This window comes from Panthera pardus, unplaced genomic scaffold (assembly GCF_024362965.1).
Source record: "Panthera pardus isolate Hobbes unplaced genomic scaffold, ASM2436296v1 HiC_scaffold_8, whole genome shotgun sequence".
Taxonomy (NCBI): domain Eukaryota; kingdom Metazoa; phylum Chordata; class Mammalia; order Carnivora; family Felidae; genus Panthera; species Panthera pardus.
In genome coordinates, this window is record NW_026527013.1 from 155,185,733 (window position 1) to 155,207,169 (window position 21,437).

Below are 21,437 nucleotides of genomic sequence, written 5' to 3' on the forward strand. Positions count from 1 at the left end.
GAGAGGGAGATGCAGAATCTGAAACAGGCTCCAGGCTCTGAGCTGTCTAGCACAGAGCCCGACCTGGGGTTCGAACTCACGAACTGCAAGATCATGACCTGAGCTTGGTTAAATGGCTGCTTGGTTAAATGACTGAGCCATCCAGGCACCCCTTCAGGGACACCTTTTTGATATGACTACATGTTAAATTGTGCTAAACTTCAGTTCTCTTGGGAGACCAGACCGCATGATGTAGTAGAAAGAGCATGGACTTGGAATTTATATATGGTACTTGTGTGTGTGTGTGTGTGTGTGTGTGTGTGTGTGTGACAGGGTTTTAGCTTCACCTTCAGATTTTTGATCCACGAGCAATCTAGAATTTCTCTGATAACAGACTCAGCCACTGGGACGGTTCTTAGGATGCTTCTTAGTATACCAGAAGGAGTTCTTCATTTAGCTTTCTAGTTCCTCATTTAACTAGTTCTTTTACCCACTCCCCCAAGCACGTGCGCACACACACGGTTCTTGATCTGGTCAGGTTTCCATGACCGTTCTAACTTTTCATCCTCAACTGTACCACGGTGATTTCTTCTCTTGCCCTTTGGTGGTAATTACAGAGAAGAGCTATCTCAGGTGGGTCTGTGGCTTCAAGAATGCCAAACACTCATACAAAGAATCACCTTCAGTTTTTTCTGCGGGACAAAGTCTGCCTGTGAGCACAGTGAGTCAGTCTCTCCTGATGAAACATTTGCCACTTATTTATTGAACAGTTATTTATTGAGTACCTTTTATCTACAAGAGGTGCTGTGTGCAGAAGAGAAAATGAGAAAATGGTGAATTATCCATGAATTCAAGGCAGTTATAGTGAAGGAAGAAAGGGGAGACCAGCAGTTTTGTGTGTGGTGGGCTAAGGGTGTGGGTGGCATCGGGTGTGGCCTTTCTAGTTTTTAAAAGGGATGAGGGATAGAGGGATCAGATCCTTGCAGGGGGAATGTTCACTGTTTGTTTTAGGAAAAGCAAAAGCGTGTGGTTTTTGCGGCATCAAGAGCACGACGGGAGATAAGGAAGTGGTTCTTAACTTCTTTCCTCAGTTACCCACTGCATTTTTCCTTTGGCTTTCAAATGAGGTGCAGTCTGTGTACGTGAGATTCATCCGGCGTTCTCTGTCATCTGTCCCAGGGCTCAGGGCATCTCTTCGGCTGCTTCTGCTTCTCACCTTCTCACGTAGACCATCCGATCCGCTCTCATCCCTCCATTACCACATGTATCTTTAGTCAAGATTACTATTGGAATTCCACACATGTATTTCCAGCTGTCCCTTGGACACCTCCACCTGGACTCACCCCTATCTCCGATCGACAAATCCAGAACTAAGCCCAGCTTCCGCCCTCCTAAACCCGTGTCCCCTACCACAGCCCACTTCTGAGTGGTACCGCCTTCCACCAATGGCTCAGTGCAACAATGTGGACACTGCCTTGGACCCCTGCCTTCCCTTTCTTCCCCACAGGCCAGCCCTTGGGTTTGCTTCCAAAACATCTGCTGCCTCTGTCCTCTCCTGGATCCTGGCTCCCGTGGGTCATCCTGTCGTCCTGGCTCTCTTGTATTCCTGGAGAACCCTCCCAGGTCTCCCTGGCTCCAGTCTTTCCTTCAACCATGGCTGGCTGACTTCACACTGCAGCTGGAATGGTCCTCCTAACACGTCACTCTGGCCACATCCTGTATCTTCCTAACACCTTTTAAAAGTTTTGGGGCGCCTGGGTGGCTCAGTCGGTTAAGCATCCGACTTCGGCTCAGGTCATGATCTCATGGTCCGTGAGTTCGAGCCCCGCGTCAGGCTCTGTGCTGACAGCTCAGAGCCTGGAGCCTGTTTCAGATTCTGTGTCTCGCTCTCTCTCTCTCTGACCCTCCCCCGTTCATGCTCTGTCTCTCTCTGTCTCAAAAATAAATAAACATTAAAAAATAAAAAAAAAAAGTTTCTTATGACCTAAGGGTAAAGCCCTGATTCCTTAAATAGCTTAAAAGGGCCGTGGCAGTCTGGCCTGTGCCTCCCCTCCTCTTCCGTGGCTCCTCCCACGGCAGGCCGGCCTCCAGCTGTCCTGAACTTTCACTTTCCCATATTGGCCCTGCCTCACACTCTCAGGCTTGTACATGCTGTTTCCTTTGCGTTCTCCTCCCTATTTTTGCCTTGCTACTTTTTATTTCTCCCCTAAATGTACATTTGAGGGCCACTTCCTATAAAAAGCCTTCTCTAATTCCCCCAAGACTCGATTAGGTATTCCTAAATGTGCCCCTTTTACGGAGCACATAAAAGTCACGTCACCTTACGATTGCCTGTCAAATTGTCTTTCTTCCCTTCGAATCTGTAAACTTCATGAGGGGAGGGCTGGGTTTATTCACTAGTATATCCAGGACATCTGCGCAGTGCCTGGCATATCATTTATCAAGAAACCGATCTTTTACTTTATCACTAATACTTGCCAAGAGCTATTTCAGGTCAGGACCAAATCTGGTTCGTTGTACCGTACCAAACACTTTGTGTTCAATGACTATTTCACCTGCTGCTTTTGGGAACTTTATTGTACTTGAACTTACTAAAAACATTATATGAATGTAAATTTTAAAAGTTCAGTGAGATTAGGAGGTAATGTGGTTAATTGAATGAATGTGCTATGAAGTAGATAGATGAATGAGTATTGCCCATTCACGATTCTCTGAGGCTAAGAGAAAGCTTTAAAGCATGCATTTTAGGGTCAAGTTGGCATGGGTTGGAATGCCAGCTCTATCATTTAGTCACATGGTGGTCTCGGGCAAGTCAGTTCCTGCTCTGAGCCTCAACTTCTTCATACATAAAATGAGAATATAATGCCTGTCTTGCAAGGTTGTTACAAAGATTAAAGGTTTGTGAGAACAGCTGCTATAATATCTGACACATGGAAGTCGCTCTATGAATTTTAAGTTATTTTCTCTTTTATTCCAACAAAGCTGCCTTTCCTGAAACATTTTTGGAATTTCTTTTTTGAAATGGTTTTCAGAGCTGGTTATAGATCATCAGAATATATCAATGGGAGAAATCATTTTTTCTTTGAGGATGTGTGATTTTTAGAAACAGCTTGGTTCAGAGAGCAAGATCAAGATAGTTAATACCATTTTTGATATTAAAAAAATTGTGATTATAATGAGATTTTCTTTTGTAGCATCTAAATTGGTACATTTTCTAGCTTTCTCACAGGTGGCATTGACAGCATATTCCATCTGGCACATTAAAATCCAGGGAATTAATTATAAAAAAGTCTTTTGATTTTGAATAGTGCTCTGATAAATCAAGTAGTATTAGCAAGCTCAAGAGAACTGAGGTCTTTAATCATCTACTTAATCACAAGTTAACATTCAAAATTTTACTTCTAGTGAAAAAGAATTTGGGGAAAAAAATGATCCAAGGTGCTACCCATCCTCTTGTCTGTATTGGGGGTCATTCTCTTCTTACCTAGGTCTGTAGGAATCCATGTGGCTGAAATACAGTAAGGCAGATGGTATCTAGCAATGACCCAGAGGAGCCTGGCACGTTCAAGGGCCTGCCCCTGCTAGGAGGGGAGCCAGCTGGGGGAAAGGGATGGGGACATACAGGCAGGTAGGCAGCTTTTATAGCAGTACAGAGGCCTTGTAGAGAGTAATCCGTAGGATGTATCTGTCGTATAAAAGACTGGAGGCACAGGTAATTCTATAGGAAAAATACATTAAAGTGGGTGTTTGGAGGAGCATAGTTCTGCGTGGTGGTAGTGGTCCCCCCAGGGCAGTGTGGAAGCTGGATTGAGGATGAGCCCAGTCCAGGGGATCCAGTGACAAATGCTCAGGTTGCTGCAAGGAACCCAGTTTTCTTTGGTGATCTATTGGTTACCAAGGGTTTAGTATTTTTACCTTGTCACGGTATAGAAGTCGTGGATGTGAGGTGTCAAGTCAACTATAAAGTGGTGTTGTCATGTTAATTACTTTTAAATATTTTACTACTTGGTGCCTTGAATTTCCCTAATCGCGCGCGCGCGCGTGTTTAAATGACATATATAATTGTTGCTGTTAGGACGATTCACTGAGAGCAGTTGATGGAGAGCTTTTGGGTAGAATATTTATGAATCTCTGGTGGGGGAGAGGAGAGAAGCTTATGCAGCGACCTTTTGCCACAGGGTAGGAGGGAAGGGTCACCCAAGCAAGTGGGGACTGAGCCTGGCAGTAAAAGGTGCCTGTGGTCTAGATTTCACAAAGGGTTAGCCCCCCTAAAACGTTTGTTGTAGAGCAGCAGCCTGCACTTCTGAGTGTCATTTTAATTTTAATAGCACATTGTTCTTAGGTTTCAGAGGGGGAGCACTTTTAAAATTAAACGAAAATTCCAGTATTGTTAACATATGGGGTTATATTAGTTTCAGGTGCACAATATAGTGATGCAGCAGTTGCAGACATCGCCCGGTGCTCCTCATCATATGCTTGATCTTAGCCGAAAGGCCGAGAAGCGATCTCATCATGATAAATGTACCCTTTATTCCCCATCGCCTCTTTTACCCGCCCCCCACCTCCCCTCTCATAACCACCAGTTTGCTCTCTTTAGTTAGAGTCTCTTTTTTGGTTTGTCTCTTTTTTTTTCCCCCTTTGTTTCTTTCTTATGTTCTACCTAGGAGTGAAATCATGTTATTTGTCTTTCTCTGACTTATTTTGTTTAGCATTATACTCTCTAGCTCCATCCATGTCCTCGCAAATGGCAGGATTTCATTCTTTTTATGGCTGAATCATATTCCACTGTATTTATATACCACATCTTCTGTATCCATTCATCTGTCGATGCACACTGGGTTGCTTTCCCGTCTTGGCTGTTGTAAATAATGCTGCAGTAAACACAAGGGGACACATATCCGTTCAAATTAAGTGGTGTTGTGCTTTGTAAAAACCCACAGATGGGCGGCACGGGTGCTTCCCTCACACAGTGCTTTCTTCTGAAAGTTGACCGCTCTGTGAAATCTGGGGTGGTTCTCCAGCCTGGCTGTGGAAGAAAAATCATTGAGTAGCCTTTGACCGCAGCTATGGCAAAAAGCGAAAGGTTGTTTAATTTCTTTTAGTTTAACCTTAACTCAAAATTAGGTTTTGAATGACTGTAAAAATGCAAAATTTGGGGTGCCTGGGTGGCTCAGTCAGTTAAGCGTCCGACTTCGGCTCAGGTCATGATCTCACGGTCCGTGAGTTCGAGCCCCGTGTCGGGTTCTGTACTGACAGCTCAGAGCCTGGAGCCCGTTTCAGATTCAGTGTCTCCCTCTCTCTCTGCCCCTCCCCTGTTCATGCTCTGTCTCTTTCTGTCTCAAAAATAAATAAACGTTAAAAAAATTTTAAAAAAAAATGCAAAATTCAAAGTCTCCAATGTTATGAGAATGGTCTAAAAAGAGTATTTTTTTATTTTTTTAGAAATAATTTAAGTGAAAGAACCCTTTTCTCCTTTCAGTTCTTTCCTATAAATTGTTTATTAGTGTTTTTAACTGTGGTTAACCAGGTTCAAATTACTATCTTAGCGCCATCAACATGCATTAGGATAGACTCTTACAAGAAGACCTGGGGTCTGGTAGGCAGTCAGCCATTTAAAATGCTCTTATAGTATAAATGGCATAGACACATTTTAGGAACCTTTTATGTTAAATAGACAAACATTTTTCTGACAGAATGTTTGCATTTTTGCAAGCCAAAATTTCACCTCATGCCAGAATTTTCCACTTGTGATATAATTGAGTGTCTGACAGGGATATAAAAAATAAGAGATTCAGATAAAACAGTAGCAGCAGCAACTAAACATCAAATTTATTTCTGGAGAATGACCTGAGTAATTTCCACTGGATAACGAAAGTACAGGATAGGTGCTTTAATCTTCTCATGCCGGGCTAACAGACTACTGCAAACCTAGTGACTTAACATGGCAAGAATTTATCATCTTCCAGTGCTTGGGGTTGGAAGTCCAACACGGGTCTCACTGGGCTAAAATCAAGGTGTCCACAAGAACCGCGCTCCTTCTGGAGGCTCTAGGGGAGAAGCCATTTCCTTGCCTTTCCAGCTTCTAGAAGGTACCTCCATTCGCTGACTGGCGGCCTCCTCCCATCCTCAGGGCCAGCAAACTTGCACCTTTCTGACAATTTTTCCATAGTCCCCTTTGCTGCTGATCACAGGCAGGAACTTTTAGGGACCCCCGTGATTAGATTAGGCTCCCCTGCATAAAACCAGGATCATCTTCCCATCTCTAGATCCTAAACTTAATCATATCTGTTAAAGCCCCTTTGCCACCTAAGTAAGGTGACATATTTTCAGGTTCTGGGGATTAGGATGTGGACATCCTGGAGGGAGTGGTATTTTGTCTACCATTATGTAAATACTTAACACAGGATTTCATTCAGGGAAAGTACTTTTCACAAGTGCCTGTGCTTTGTTACAGGTCTTTTAGAAACTTTCACTTGGGTATTTTATAGGGAAGGGTTGTACTTTCTTTTTTTAAATACTTGAAAAAGCCAGTTTTACTTGTTTGGATCTTAACCTGCTTGCTAAAGCTAATGTTCATTCTCTTTGTTTGCTTTGATAGTGATAACCTGCTAAGGAGAGCCGCCTGCCAAGAAGCTCAGGTAATGTCACTTAATGTGCTAAAGTGAAAACCCGCTTTATCTCCACTGCGCAGAACACCCCGGCTCTTCCAGGGGACCTGCGCGGTGCCTTGCCTCGGTGTGGTTTGGAGAGATTTTCCTACTATCCGGATGAGTCAGGCTGAGAGCCAGCTCTGAAGAGAGCTGGAGGAAGTTAGCCATCTGGTGAAGAGCAGTTCTAACGCCCACCCCTTTAGACATGCTTACTTCTGGATTCGACCTAAGAGTGCATTAAGTGGGCTGGTTGGAGCTCAGGGAGTTTGTTCATGTCTGTGGTTGTCCTTGAAGATCAGACTAAGCCCTGAACTCCCCTGCTCCAAATAACCCCCAAGGATGTCCGTTCAGAACAGGTATTGCCCCTTGAAGTCAAATCTTCTTAAAACTGTTGATTCATATTTTTAAAGCCTGTTTAGCACAGTTGATTCATACCATGTGTGTGTGGTTCTCCCAGGCCTGTGATACTGCACTTAAATATTCCTCTATCTGGCTGCATTAGTTATGGTTGAATTAGAAATCCTTTCAAGTTGAATGGGGCGCCTGGGTGGCTTAGTTGGTTAAGCATCCGACTTCGGCTCAGGTCTGATCTCAACGTTCGAGAGTTCAAGCCCTACGTCAGGCTCTGTGCTGCCAGCTCAGACCCTGGAGCCTGCTTCGGATTCTGTGTCTCCCTCTCTCTCTCTGACCCTCCCCACTCACACTCTGTGTCTCTCTCTCTTTCTCTCAAAAATAAAAAACATTAAAAAAAAAATCCTTTCAAGTTCAAGACCATGTTTTTGTTCTTCCATCCCCTCCAAGTTTGTACATTATACCTTGCAGGTGAAATTCCATGAGTTCCTGAGTTGCCTTTTTGTTGTATGTCATTTAAGCTTATGATATCAGAAATACCAAAAAGGAAACATGAAGTAAAAAACGACAAAGGTATGATGTATTTAGTAGAAGATGTGGTGGCAAGCCTCATATTTGTTACTGAAATGTTTTCATAGATGACAATGACAATAGATACTATTAATAAATTCTTCTCTTTGGTGATTATCTAACTGTTCTAAATCTGTGGTTAAGAATTTGATTACTTATGTTGTTTGTTTTTATCTCCTATGGCTCTGCTGTTTTGAAAATCGATTCAAGGGACGCCTGGGTGGCATAGTCGGTTGAGCGTCTGACTCTTGATTTTGGCTCAGGTCATGATCCCAGGGTCGTGGGGTCAAGCCCCATGTTGGGCTCCGTGATGAGTGTGAACCCTGCTTGAGATCCTCCGTCTCCCTCCGTCTCCCTCCGTCTCCCTCCGTCTCCCTCCGTCTCCCTCCGTCTCCCTCCGTCTCCCTCCGTCTCCCTCCGTCTCCCTCCGTCTCCCTCCGTCTCCCTCCGTCTCCCTCCCCCTCCCTCCCCCTCCCTCCGTCTCCCTCCCCCTCCCTCCGTCTCCCTCCCCCTCCCTCCCCCTCCCTCCCCCTCCCTCCCCCTCCCTCCCCCTCCCTCCCCCTCCCCCTCCCCCACTCACACACTCTAAAAAAAAAAAAATATATATATATATATAAATTTCAAATAAATTTCAGTATTAAATTCGAGGTGTTTCCCACCCCAAGCTAATTTTCCATTAGCAACTGGAAAATCTTCTTGGGAGAGGACATACTTCTTTGTTTCTCCCTAAGGAAGAGTGGTTATAGGGTCCTCTCTTTCTTGTTTAAGGAAAATGGGTCCACCTCTGTTCTGAGTGCCGTCTCTTCCTTTCTCAGAGACTGCTCCCCTAGCCATTTGCTCCCTCATATTTACCTCTTCCCACGGCTCTAATTCTTTACTTCTCAGCACCCATGGACCTCCTTCCATCTGGCAGACGGAAGTGAATTCATCCTTAGAGCCTACTCTCATTACTTTGTGTTTATGTCCTTCCTTTTACAGTCTAAATTCTTGAAAGAATTTTTTTTTTAATCTCCTGTAAACTCAACTTACTGTAGCTTCACATAAGCTCCTTAGCCCACTGTAAACCCGAGACTGGAGGTAGGTAAGAACTGGAGAGACTAGGAAACCAGGACACGGGAGAATCATCTGGAACTGTAGATCTGCAATCTGGTAGGCCAGAGGAACTAGTTAATTAAATGACTTCTGGCCACATTTCAGAAAAGATATGGCTAGAGAAAGAACGCATTACAATGTTGGGAGATTTGGCAGTGAAATTTTAAGGTTGAATTCAACAAAACTGAAAACAGTAGAAATTAGAACACACCAGAAACTTTTTACAAACACATGGTAGGTCTTTCAGAAGCATTCAGAAAGTGTTTTGTTTTGCTTTGTTTTGTTTTAAAAGACTGTGCGTGGTGAGAACAGCTCTCCCCAGGACTGTCAGGGACTCAGTGGATTTAGAGTCACTTAATAAAACTCTTGGTGTAACTTTCATTTTTCTCCTGACTTTGTGCTTGTACACTTGAAGTCTGCCTCCTTGGCCCAGACCTGCTCTCCACAATCAAAGACCTGAAAGCTTGGCTCTGGAGCTTTCCTACTCACTCCTTGTGGTGATGGTCTTTTCCAGCCCAGGTGGGAGAGCGCCAGCTCACCTTTGTTCCCAGCTTGGTTCTGTGCATCCGGTTCTGCGTGCTTCTGAGTGCCGCCACCTCCTTTGTCTGCTTTTCAGAGCTGACAGATAGAAGAAGTTTGGGCTTTGGAGTCGCATGTAAATTCTAGGCTTGTGATTTATTAACTATAGGACTTAATCTTTCTGAATCGTGGTTTTCTCAACTATTAAAATGGGAACATTTAATACCTCCTTAGTTTCTGAGAACCAAGAATAATGTGTAGGACAGAGGCAAATACTGGGTGCTTAGTAAGTGTCGTCTTTCTTTTCCTTGCTAGTTAATGCTATTTGGCTATCAAGTTATACAAGGTCGCAAAGAGGAGGAGGCAATAGACTTTTAGGTTTATTTTCTATATGTATGAAAATCTGAAGATGAAAAATTTTAATGTTTGTTTTTGAGAGAGAGAGAGAGAGAGAGAGACAGAGCATGAGCAGGGGAGGGGCAGAGAGAGAAGAAGACACAGAATCTGAAGCAGGCTCCAGGCTCTGAGCGGTCAGCACAGTGCCTGACGCGGGGCTCGAACCCATGAACCACGAGGTCATGACCTGAGCTGAAGTCAGATGCTTAACTAATTCAGCCACCCAGGCGCTTTGAAAGTATGAACATTAATTGGTAACACATAGGTTCTTTATGAGTACGCTTTAGTAATAAATTGAAGGAGAAAAAGATTATACTCTGAAAACTGAGGACAAATGGGTTAAACTTTCCTTCTGATCGACTGTGGCCTTGCTGATTATGTGTTTATAATAAACCTGGCCGTATCCTATGGAGAACAGAAAAGTTACTTACCTCTAGTAGATGAAGCAGGGTTTTTTTTCTTATAGAATTTAGGTGATTGTCATTAAATAATGGTAGACTTTGTTATTGCCCACCGTGTTTTTGTCAGTATGAAATCCTGAAAGAACATTTTTTTTCCCCCAGAGTAGATACTGTGTCTCCTGGAGGTAAATGCCTTTGGACTGAAAGAATATATGTCATCGCTAACTGAATAAAGAGACATTTGCTTAAAACTTTTCTTCTTTCCTTTTTAGGTGTTTGGCAACCAACTCATTCCTCCCAATGCGCAAGTGAAGAAGGCCACGGTTTTTCTCAATCCCGCAGCTTGCAAAGGGTAGCTCAGTTTGTGATTTGTCACATCCTCCCTTTTCCTCAGGGGTGGGGGGAATCCTGGACTATCAGGCAGCTAGTTGGGTTGTGTGGAATTGGAAGAAGAAGGCTCAGTACTCAGCTAGCAATAGGATTAATTTGTAATGGAGAAACAGCAGTTAATGAGCTGGAACTGTAAAGCTGCCTGACGCTTAGCCAACGTGTCTAGCTGCAGTTTAATAAAAATCCCAGAATTCCCACTCTCACGTAAGTCTTCCCTGTGTGGGGACAGCCCCTGCTGTTGCGATGGCAATGATCGAGCCTTCTCTGTCACAGGATGTTCCACGACGGCCAAGAGCACTGTGGGCTTATGAAGTCAGAAATGACCTTTCCGGAAGGAGGGAACCTTGAGCTAGGTCTTTGGAGGTTGGCAGAGTGAGAGCACTCAGTCTTCCTGATGGAGGAGATGGGCCGGGGGCGGGGGTTGTGCTAGGGACAGGAATGACTAGTTAGGCCCCTGCTGTGTCCCATGACAGTCTGTGACCTGGTCTGGCTGGCCTGGAAGGGTTGTGTGAAGACATGGTGGGCATTCAGGTGTGAGGAATCCATGGGACTTTGGTTAATAATCACATGTTTGTGTTCATTTATCATAACAAGGGTCCTGTGCTGGTGCAGGACGTTGAGAGTGGGGGAGGCTGTGTGTGCATTTAGCAGGGCAAAGCGTCCGTGGAAATTCTCTGTGTTTTGTGCTCATTTTTACTCTGGACTTGAAAACTGCTCTAAATAATAAGGTGTATAAATTTTAAAAAACTATAAGGGAAAAAAAATTTTTTTTTCATTCTTAGGTGCTGCTCTCATTTAGTTGGAAAGGTGAATTTAAAAAGACTTTGAAGGCTTTTAGAAAAAATCATTTAAAACTTAAAGTTATTCTTTTTAAGTTTATTTATTTTGAGAGAGAGAGTGTGCGCGAGCACGTCTGAGATTCAGAGAGAGAGAGAGAGAGGAAGAGAGGGAGAATCCCCAAGCAGGCTCTGCACTGTCAGCACAGAGCCTGATGAAGGCTTGAACCCACAAACTGTGAGTTCATGACCTGAGCCAAAATCAAGGGCCAAGCGCTTAACCGACTGGGCGCCCCTAAGATGCAAAATTATTCTTAAAATATAGTAAGGATTAAAAGGTTGTGTGTGTGTGTATGTTGGGCGGAATAATATTTTTTATTCTCCCTAACCACCAGAACAATTCTTTTTGTCTTTTCTGAGGATCAGAAAATTAATAAATACGTATTAGGTTGGATCGTATAAGATCTAAGTCAAATGATATTAAGAACAACAACAACAAAAAGAATAGTTGGGACCAGCTTCTAAGTAGTCTTGTGTAAAACGCAGGGTCTCTGAAATAAGTTTCTTGAGTAAGAAAGAAGTAATTTCTTGAGAATAGTGAGTGTGGCTTTATAGATAGAAGGAGGAGTCAGGCCTTATTTTTAGTTCTGCAGTTTCTGACGCTTAACTACAGATTGTCTGAACTGACTCTGCCTACTTGAATCCTATCAGACTGGCTTGGTCAGAGCCACCTCCCTCCCCCATGAACATACCAATCTTAATGCCTGTTGATCATTCGTCCTCACACCACACAATCAAAATAGCCAAGATAACTAAACAGCGGTGGCCTGTGGCAGAAGCTGGCAGAGAACTCCGTGGGCTTCAGAGTCGGAAGGACCAGACTTGTATACTCTTCGGTTCTGTGTACTACGGGAGTTACATAACTTAAATCCTCAGTGTACTCATCTGTGAAATGGGAAAGTAATAGCTCCTACCTTATACAATTGCCATATAGAATAGACGCCTTTGGGATTAGATGAGATAATGCCTATAATGTGTTGGGTGTTTCTGTCTCCTGTAAGCACTGGATAAAAGGGGACTATAAGCCACTGTGATTACTTTTGACTTGTTGGCGAGATTCAAAACGCTCCCTACTTGCTCTCGAAAGTGCTTGTAACTCCCCCCTGCCTACTGTAGTATAACTGTTGTAGGTCCTATTCCATTAGAGACCTAGTAAGTTAGCAACTTGCTAATTCTGATGAAGAAAAATATGACACATTAAGTTCCTACTTAGATATTTACATTAAAAAATTAGGAAACTTTTTTAGAGCACTTTAGGTTCTGTGTACATTTTTACATGTGAAGGTATTGGCATTTCTAAAGGTGGGTTATTGTCTAAGAGTATAAAATCTTTATCTTTAAAGGTGAGGCAAGGGAAAGTCTTGTAAAGTTAGTGTCCCTTTTAGCAAGGTGAACCCTTGTATGCTTCTGGCCAGCCGCCACTCTGCAGCTCTCCAGCATCTTTTTTTCCCCTAAGCTTTCACTATTTAATTGCACTATTTTTGTCATCTTGGCTCTGCTCTGACGCATAATTCATAATTCATCGTGTAGCTATTTCATTATGTAGTGCTGGTTTAAAACTACATGGGCGCTTTAAGAAATAAGATAACTGTGTGTTTAGCATTAATAAATAATACATTAAGAAGTAATTGTTTTTTTGGTGTGTATGTGAACCTGGAAATTGCTGTAGGTACATAAAGTTTTCCTTTAGCTCTGGTGCTATCTCACCTTTAATTATGTAATAAATAATGCATTTCTTCCTGGTAACACTTTCAATTTTTTATATCGAACATGAGAAGGGAAAAAAATCACTTTCATTTTAGAGATTGTCTGTAGCCATCGTATCACCTAAAGACGTGAATAAAAGCCCAAATGTTCAAATCCTGTTTCTTCAACTTGGAGGAGTTTACCGATTTGTTGTAAATGATTAATATAGCAGATTGAGACTGGTCCATAGTTGTGCTTCTCAGTGAGAGCTGACCGACTTCTAGCTGATCTTTTCTTATCAATCTAGTAATGAAAACAACCCTGGAAGGAGAAGCATTTGTAGTGTTACTAGCTCAGCCCTTTGCTGTTGGGTGAAGCCCCAGAAATGGTGAGCTGGAAAAGGGAGGTCTTCATGTAGCCTTCCCTGCTTGTTCTAAGAAGCATTCAGGGCACTAGACGGGGCAGGGGATATTTGTGGCCTTTGCTTCTGACGTGCTCGTGTAAATCACGAGTTGGAGACACACTTTCTGAGTGGTTCTTGTGAAAATTTGTCCAACCTTCTCCATTTCTATTTTAATTCAGAATCAGAAATGTTACGTGTTTCTCTCTGCCCTTTGGTGCTTATTTCTTTTTAAAGAATGTTGAATTTGATCTGTGCCTCACTGCACATGTGGCCCATGAGCTACCTGTGCGTCTCTTCCTAGTATAAAATGCCTGTGAGAAAGTCAAAGCACGCATAACTGCTTTAAAAAAAAATCTTTTTTTTTTAACATTTATTTATTTTTGGGAGACAGAGACAGCACGAGTGGGGGAGGGGCAGAGAGAGAAGGAGACACAGAACCTGAAGCAGGCTCCAGGCTCCGAGCTGTCAGCACAGAGCCTGATGCGGTGCTCGAACTCACAAACCGTGAGATCATGACCTGAGCCGAAGTCGGACACTTAACCGACTGAGCCACCCAAGCACCACCCCCCCCAAAAAAAAAGTCTTTGAAAGAGGACTGAGTAAATGTGGATGCGAAAGTTAGAGGCTCGGCATTTTGAAAGTTCTAGCTTTTGTTTTTCTTCGATGTGATAGTTGAAAATGTTTGGGCGAAAAACAGGTCAACTGATTGGTATGCTTAACATTTATTCAACTCTGAGACTATGCCATTGAGGACTCTTTGCAAGTTGTGCAACCCTTGATTCCTGGGCTGTGTTTCTGACTCCTCACCTGCACTGGACAAGAGTCACTGTCAGAATGATGTATTTGATGCTTTTAAAACACCGACATTCTTCAAAGGACTCTGTTTCTGTTCTTAGATCACCTCACAATTGTGTCGTTTCCTTTTTTTCCGCAGAATTTACATGTCTACATTTGGGGCAGGTTTATTCATTCATGCATTAGTGCATTCATTCGTCAGATACTTATTAAATATCTTCTGAGTGTGCCAGACATAATCCTAGAGGCCGGGGGATGCAAGGATTATAAGATTCGGTGTCTGTTTTTGGAAGGCTTTTAGTCTTGTCCCAAAGACTGTCTTGCCAGATCACTGATCGTCATGCAATAGGAAAATTCCTAAGAGAGGTGTATACAAAGTGATAGGGCAATAAAGAGAAGGATGTGACTACGCCTGGGAGCTTCAGACAAGCTGTTGGTTATCCTAAAGTTACATTAATTTCAAACTTACCCTTTCTTAGCAGAAATTCTGCCTTCATCGAAAAGAATTTTGCTCCTTCTCCTGGGATTTCACTACAGGTTTGAAACTCAAGAAATGGAGATATCTCTAGTATTTGAAACTTAAAAATGGTGTATTTCTTCATCAAAAATTGTGTCCACTGAGTTAGAATTAATCAGTATTCTGTGGGGTTCAGTTTATTCCCTTGGGCCATATGAAAAATGTTAAATACAATCTCCTTCTACCCCTGGAATATAAATCAGTTCCATGAGGACTTACTACATTATACTTAAGTTCTAGTTGTTTTTGTCTGCTTTGTTGTGCTGTGTCCCTAGCCCCTATACCTGTGTCTAGCGCATAGTAGGTCCTCAGTAAATACTTGCTGAATGAATCAAATGTTGTTTCCTGAGGGGAGCCATACGCAGTGAACATGCTTCCTCTAGAGGAACTAGACTCTGAACTATAAGCATCCCAGGTGGGTAAGAGCTGATTGCGTTAGAAGGTAAACTCCTGGAGGCCCCAGAGTGGTACCATCTACGTTTCTATCCATAGAAGCTCATCACTCATTGTTCGACTTCCTGTACTTGCACAAATAGAGGAAATCTGCGTCTTGTTCTACTCCAGCGAGGATGGCTGGGCTTTTTATTCTCCCTCTTGAGAACTTGTGTTAAAATTTTTGTGTTTTTCCTTTGTCTACAGCAAAGCCAGGACTCTATTTGAAAAAAATGCTGCCCCAATTTTACACTTATCTGGCATGGATGTGACTGTCGTTAAGGTAAGAACGCTCCAGAGTGTTGATTTTATCCGAGCTACTGCTTCTTACCTTCTTCTCTTGACTCCATAGCAGAAATCACTTAACACACAAGAAGCTGGGAACAGAGGAATCAATGTTGTGTCTTTGTTCTGATCGTTAATAAAAGTGGTTTTATTTTTATTTTTTTCAAAGCATTGCCAGCTTTTCATTTTCAGAGTAAGATTAGATGGAAGCATGAACTTGATTCCTTTCATCTGCAAGATAGGACGCGGAATTACTGTCTCTTAGAAGATGAAAGTAGTAATAGCTGTAAGAATTCTTTTCCTGAAAATAAAAAAATTTCCACTTTGAGTAATTAATTACTTGGTAGTGCCACAGACAGGTAAACATTTTCTCTCTGGTGAGGAATTTTAAGTGGTAAAGCTGTAGAATTTGTGACATTTGGCTAAGACAAGGGGACAAAAGTAAGTTAGAAGGATTGTGCTATAGAGAAGATGCTCCAAGACTCCACTCAAAGCCCCAAAACTTTGAAGCGATATGTATATGGTGTGTACCGAGGCGTGTGCATTTGGTGAAAATCACTCTTCTCATGTTTGTAAGTCTGTGGTTTATTTTTAATATTACACACTTTCATGAAATCAGAGATTAAAAGGTAATTGAATCCAATTTACCGTGACGTGTTGACCTATCGTGTCCAGCTGGTCCGAGATGTGGTCTTCAGTTGTCCACCTCCAGGGACGGGAGAAGGGGGAAGAGAGCTAACGTTCATCTGAGTGCTTGTAATGCACGTTTCAGGCTCCACGTATGAGAGATCCTAGAATTGTTATGTAGGACTGACATTTCTTCCTTGAATGTTCGATTGAACTCAAAACCATCTGGACCTGGAGCTTTCTCTGAGGGGAGATTGTTTTGTATGGTTCTAGAAGTAGTCAGGTTCTATTCTTGAATTAATTTTGGTAAGGCACGATTTTCAAGCAGTTTGTTCATTGCATTGAAGTTTTCAAATTAATTGATATCAAGTTGTTCGTAATTTCCTCCTTTTGACTTTAAGTTTCTGTAATACTTGTAGTATCTCATTTTAATTCTTCATATTGTTTATATGTGCCCCCGTTTTTTCTCTCATTAGTCTTGTGAGAGATACGTCAATTTAATCCTTGCCAAGAATCAGTTTTTGGCATGTTGATCCTCTCGTTTATGTTTGTTTCATTAATTTCTAGTCTGTCTTTATTGTTTCCTTTATTCTACTTACTTCGGGTTTTTCCCGCTGTTCTGTTCTGACATTTTAACTTGGATGTTTATTTATGTTTTACCATTTTTCATTGTGTTTATTTCAAGCTATAAATTTTGCTTTACTTCTTCAACTGCATCTTCTAAGTTATGACATATGATATTTTCATTAACATTCATTAAAAAATATTTTCTTATTTCCATCATGATTTTTGTTTGGCCAGTGAGTTCTTTAGATCCGTTTTTAAATTTCCAAATATAAAGTTTTTCTAGTTATCTTTTTTCCTAGTTAGCATTTTGTTAATGATTTCTTATTTGATTGCATTATGGGTCAGTGAATGTAGTCTATACAATTCCAGCATTTGGAAGTTTATCGAGTCTTGTTTTGTGGCCTAGCGTGTGTTTTGTTTTCATAAATGTTCCCTGTATGCATTAAAGAGTATCACTCGTTGGGTACCATGTTCTGCTTGTGCCCAATGAGTTAAGTCTGTTCGTTGTGTGGTTCTAGTCTTCTGTGTCCTTACTGAGTTTTTTCCTTCTGCTTTAACTATAGAGAGAGGGGTATTAGAACGCTCCCACCGTTAGTGCAAATTTTTCTATTTCTCTATGTAGTTTTGCTCATTTTTGGTTTTCATATTTTGAGATATATATATATATATATATATATATATATCTTTTTTTTTTATATATATTTGATAGATTTGATAGATTGCTCTCCCGTTTCAAGTCACCTCATTTGTCTTGCACTTTGACCCTGTCGAGAGCAATTCTCTTTAGCCCCAGTACTACCTCTGCCACAGTCTGTCTTCTCTAGTATTAGTGACTCTAGCTTGCTTTGGTTGGTTTTTGCTTGGTGTAATATTTTTTTATCCCTTTACTTTCAGCCTTTTTGTATCTTTATATTTTAGATGTACTGCTGGTAAAGGCTTGAAAACAGGGTATTTTAAGGATCCACCTTTTTTTTTTTTTTTTTTTTTTTTTTTTTTGGTCTTTTTACTGGACCATTGAATCCATTAACATTTATTATAATTACTGCCATATTTCTTTCTACACTAGATATCTACTGCTACATAAGAAACACCTTGACAACTGCTTCTCTGCTTCTGATTCTGTTGGTCAGTGGTCTGTTCAGAGCTGCCCTTGTGCTGGTCTCACTGGGCTCGCCCATGGCCTGGCTGAGGAGGGATGGCCTAAGATGGCCTGACTCATGTATCTGTCGGTCAGTTCTGCTGCTGTCTGGCTCATGTGGTCCCCAGCACACATCTTCACCTGGCAGCTGGGTTCTCTGAAGTAAATTACAGACATCATGTCATTTTAATCCCTAGATTCTTCAGTATGCACTTAAAAAAAAAAAAATCAGACTACCTTTCTTTGTAACTGCGGTGTCCTTATTATACCCAGCACAAGTAACAGTTCTCTAATATCATGTCATGCTAGCTAGTGTCTTGATTCACTTTTCTTTATTTAATATCATTAGGCCACTTTTTTTTTTAATCCTTCCTTTGTTGGTGCATTTGGAAATTTCATCTTCAAGTATGTTATCCTTAGAAATGTAATCTTTTAAATAACTGTCTATTAAATCTGTCAAAAATTTTTTGAATTTTGGTGCATTCATGTACATATTCATATTTATTAATTTTTTTGCAAGTATTTATTGACTGTCTACTGTGAGCTAAGTCCTGTTCTAGGTATTGGGGATACAGGCTGAACAAAATAAATTTTCCATGTCTGTCCCCAAAGAGCTTCAAAGTGGGAGAGGGAAGGATCAGATAGGAAACACACAAACATACGGTTTGTCGGATGGTGATGAGTGCCAAGAAGAAATATCAAGTAGAGTAAGGACCGGCAGGAATAGGGGTGTCATTTACATATTCAGTAAATTACCTTTTGCCTCTATTGTTGATAGTGTTGTATAGAGAAAGGCTCAAGGGAGAGTCCTAAAGAAATGTCACTGGGAATCTACCTACAATTTGATGTCACTCCACTGAGCTGCTCCCTTGGAGCACAGATCTTCAGTTGGTAGCTAACTAACCTGCTTAAATTCTAGTGTATCGTTCCCACGTTTCTCTATTTTGTCCCCGAGGACCTCATCACATAGCTTGCCAGGTGCCTTGCTAAAGAGCAGATACAATGTCTGTCTAGTTTCCCATATCTACTGATCTAGTCATGTCAAGGAAGATGAGGATGGTCCAAAATGCCTCGTTCTTAGCGAACCCATACTGATTCCTGACGATCGCCTACTTTGGGATACTCACAACCCATCCTCTTAATCAGGATTGACATATATTCTTTTTAAAAAAAATTAACTATTTGCAAACGTGTGTTTAACAATAAAGCCAGCCATTTCATTTTTAGAATAAAAGTGGGATAATTCATCATAAGATTAATGGTGTTAGTTCAGGGGCTTCTTTTTTCCTCTGTGTTAACTGTGCTCAGGTACTTTGCCTATTAGTGTGTCTTGTACAGTGTCAATAGGAAGGGCTGTTTCCTATTTTAGTATTAGTTGCATTATGTGTTTTAAAATTTAATGTTTGGTTTTAGAGGTAGTGGCTTATTGAAGTCTGCATACGTATCTGAGGAAATACTTTCAGTAAAAATGGTGAGGTTTAGGTACTGTGTCGTAACTACTCTGAATCATACCTGTACATCTTTAACGTGTAGTCATAGCAAAACCTAACCTTTCATTTAAGTACAGTACAAGTTATGAACAGTTACCTTGCTAGTTTAGTAATTTTATACACTGCTTTACAACAGTACTAAGGGGAAGTTATTATTACCCCATCCCCCAACACACATAATCTCATTGATAAGGAAATTAACCTCCTGAGAGTTTAAGGCCTCTCAGCTAAAAAGTAGCAAGCAGGGTTGGCCTTTAATCTGGGTTTCTTGGGCTCCCAAATCTGTGCTCTTTTCATTACATCTGTTACTCTGTATTTGCATATACACATGACTTCCTGCTTTCAGATGAAAGGCACCCGGTAAATAGTGTAATTGAATCTGCACTGGACTGGAAATGAGTCCTTTGACTAGCTAACTGTATAACTGGAGACAGATCACTGGGTTTGAGTTTTATATATATGTATATATGTGTGTGTGTGTGTATATATATATATATATATATACATATATAAATTTATATAATATAAATATATATATATATAAAAATATATATTTTAACATTTTTTTAAAGTGTTTATTTCTGAGAGAGACAGAGTACAACTGGGGGAGGGGCAGAGAGAGGGGGAGACACAGAATCTGAAACAGGCTCCAGGCTCTGTGCTGACATCTGACAGCAGGGCTCGAACTCACGAACCGTGAGATCATGACCTGAGCCGAAGTTTGATGCTGAACCGACTGAGCCACCCAGGCGCCCCGAGTTTTATATTTTTAAGAAGCTTAAAGATGGTTTCTGAGGTCCCTTCCAGCTCTAAACAGTACAAAAGTATATATATAATTGCTTTGATAGCTGCTTAGTTTTTCATGCCTATCAATTATGCAGACTTTGAGGAAAGACTTGTGTAAAACTTTAAAGAAAATATCTCAGATGTTTACATCTTTGATCTTATGGCCCTAGGATGATAAATTTACCAAAGTCTTCTTTTGTATTTCAGACTGATTATGAGGGCCAAGCCAAGAAACTCCTGGAACTGTTGGAAAACACAGATGTGATCATTGTTGCAGGGGGCGATGGGACACTGCAGGAGGTATGGCTGTTGTTCTGTTTGAAACCATTTTGAAGGTGAGAAAAATGGAAACTAGATGGTTGAGCAATGGCGTAAAGTGGTTACAACTTAAGGAAATGATTTATTTTTAGTTTATTTTTTTAGGATTGTTACTCTCTGACACGGGCATAGCATTACGTTTTCCTCATGTGCTTTTATTTCATTGCTTCGTATAAACTTTATACCCAGCATATAGAAGGATTTTTGTTTTATCAAATTGAAGTTGGATAAAAATGAATACAGAGAAGAAATGGTGTTGAGTACAATAAGATTTTTATACGTTAGAGACTCTGATGGAGAAGCCCTGTTGGTTAGGGAGTTAGGGAATCAGTTTTAATTATGAAGAATTTTATTCTTCTGAAATAAACTTAAAGAACCCCTTTTGAACAAAATGCATTTGCCTGTCCTCACATCATTTCCATCACATGGAATGTTATCTCCTAATAGTACAGTTAGAGGCCGGCGTCTATATATTTAGGTGTATGTATCTGCCTCTCTTTTAAAACTTCATGTCCTTAATGCTTACTTTGGTCCAATGAGGACAGGAAGTATGTTGCCCTAGAAGTGCTCTTCTTTTGGAGGGCAGCAGACTGAAACCTTCATTATGTATTGGAAACCCCTGAAGAGCCAGGTCAGGTGCCCCTCCTCTGGCTCAGTGTTTCCATCCTATGGGCCATAATTCACATTTGTGCCTCATTTCTGATTGCCTTTTGCCTCCATTTGGTGGTTTCCTCAGTGTTGAGGGATCCGGAGCTAACAGCAGACAGAGCAGTGTCCTATGTTTGACTTAGCAATTATGTGAGCCTTAGTAAGCTTCTTTTAGAAAGGCTGTGCTAATGATCTTGTAATTGTTTTTATGGCGTTTTAATGAAGTGTGAAGAATACTGGTAGCATGCCAACAAAGAAGGAAGTAGACCTCACGACAGCCCCCTTTAATCCTGAAATTCAGTGAGGCAGGAGGTGAAGGGGGAAGATTGGCGTCAACCTTTACTTCACAAAACGTTTTTAAGAAATATACCAAATCGCGTATCTGGAATCATCACAGTCATATAAAAATAGGCACTGAATATGCCAAAACGTAAAAAACTGATTAATGATGGTTGTTCTGCATGGTGGGACTTTGAGAAAGAATTTCTTCTTCGGGTATTTTTCACCACTTTTACAAGACCTGTGCATTATATTTTAAAAATAGGGGCGCCTGGGTGGCGC

At 41.3% G+C, this 21,437-nt stretch overlaps 1 protein-coding gene across 2 annotated transcripts in view; it reads left to right on the forward strand.

Moving 5' to 3' along the window:
* The window catches only part of AGK (acylglycerol kinase), an 80,980-nt gene that overhangs the window by 20,645 nt on the left and 38,898 nt on the right, over nucleotides 1-21,437 (forward strand). For both annotated transcript variants that reach the window (XM_053898112.1, XM_053898113.1), the window contains exons 3-6: nucleotides 6,578-6,617; nucleotides 10,231-10,310; nucleotides 15,225-15,300; nucleotides 20,118-20,210. In XM_053898112.1, coding sequence (XP_053754087.1) covers nucleotides 6,578-6,617; nucleotides 10,231-10,310; nucleotides 15,225-15,300; nucleotides 20,118-20,210 — 289 coding nt within the window. The remainder of the gene's footprint in view (nucleotides 1-6,577; nucleotides 6,618-10,230; nucleotides 10,311-15,224; nucleotides 15,301-20,117; nucleotides 20,211-21,437) is intronic.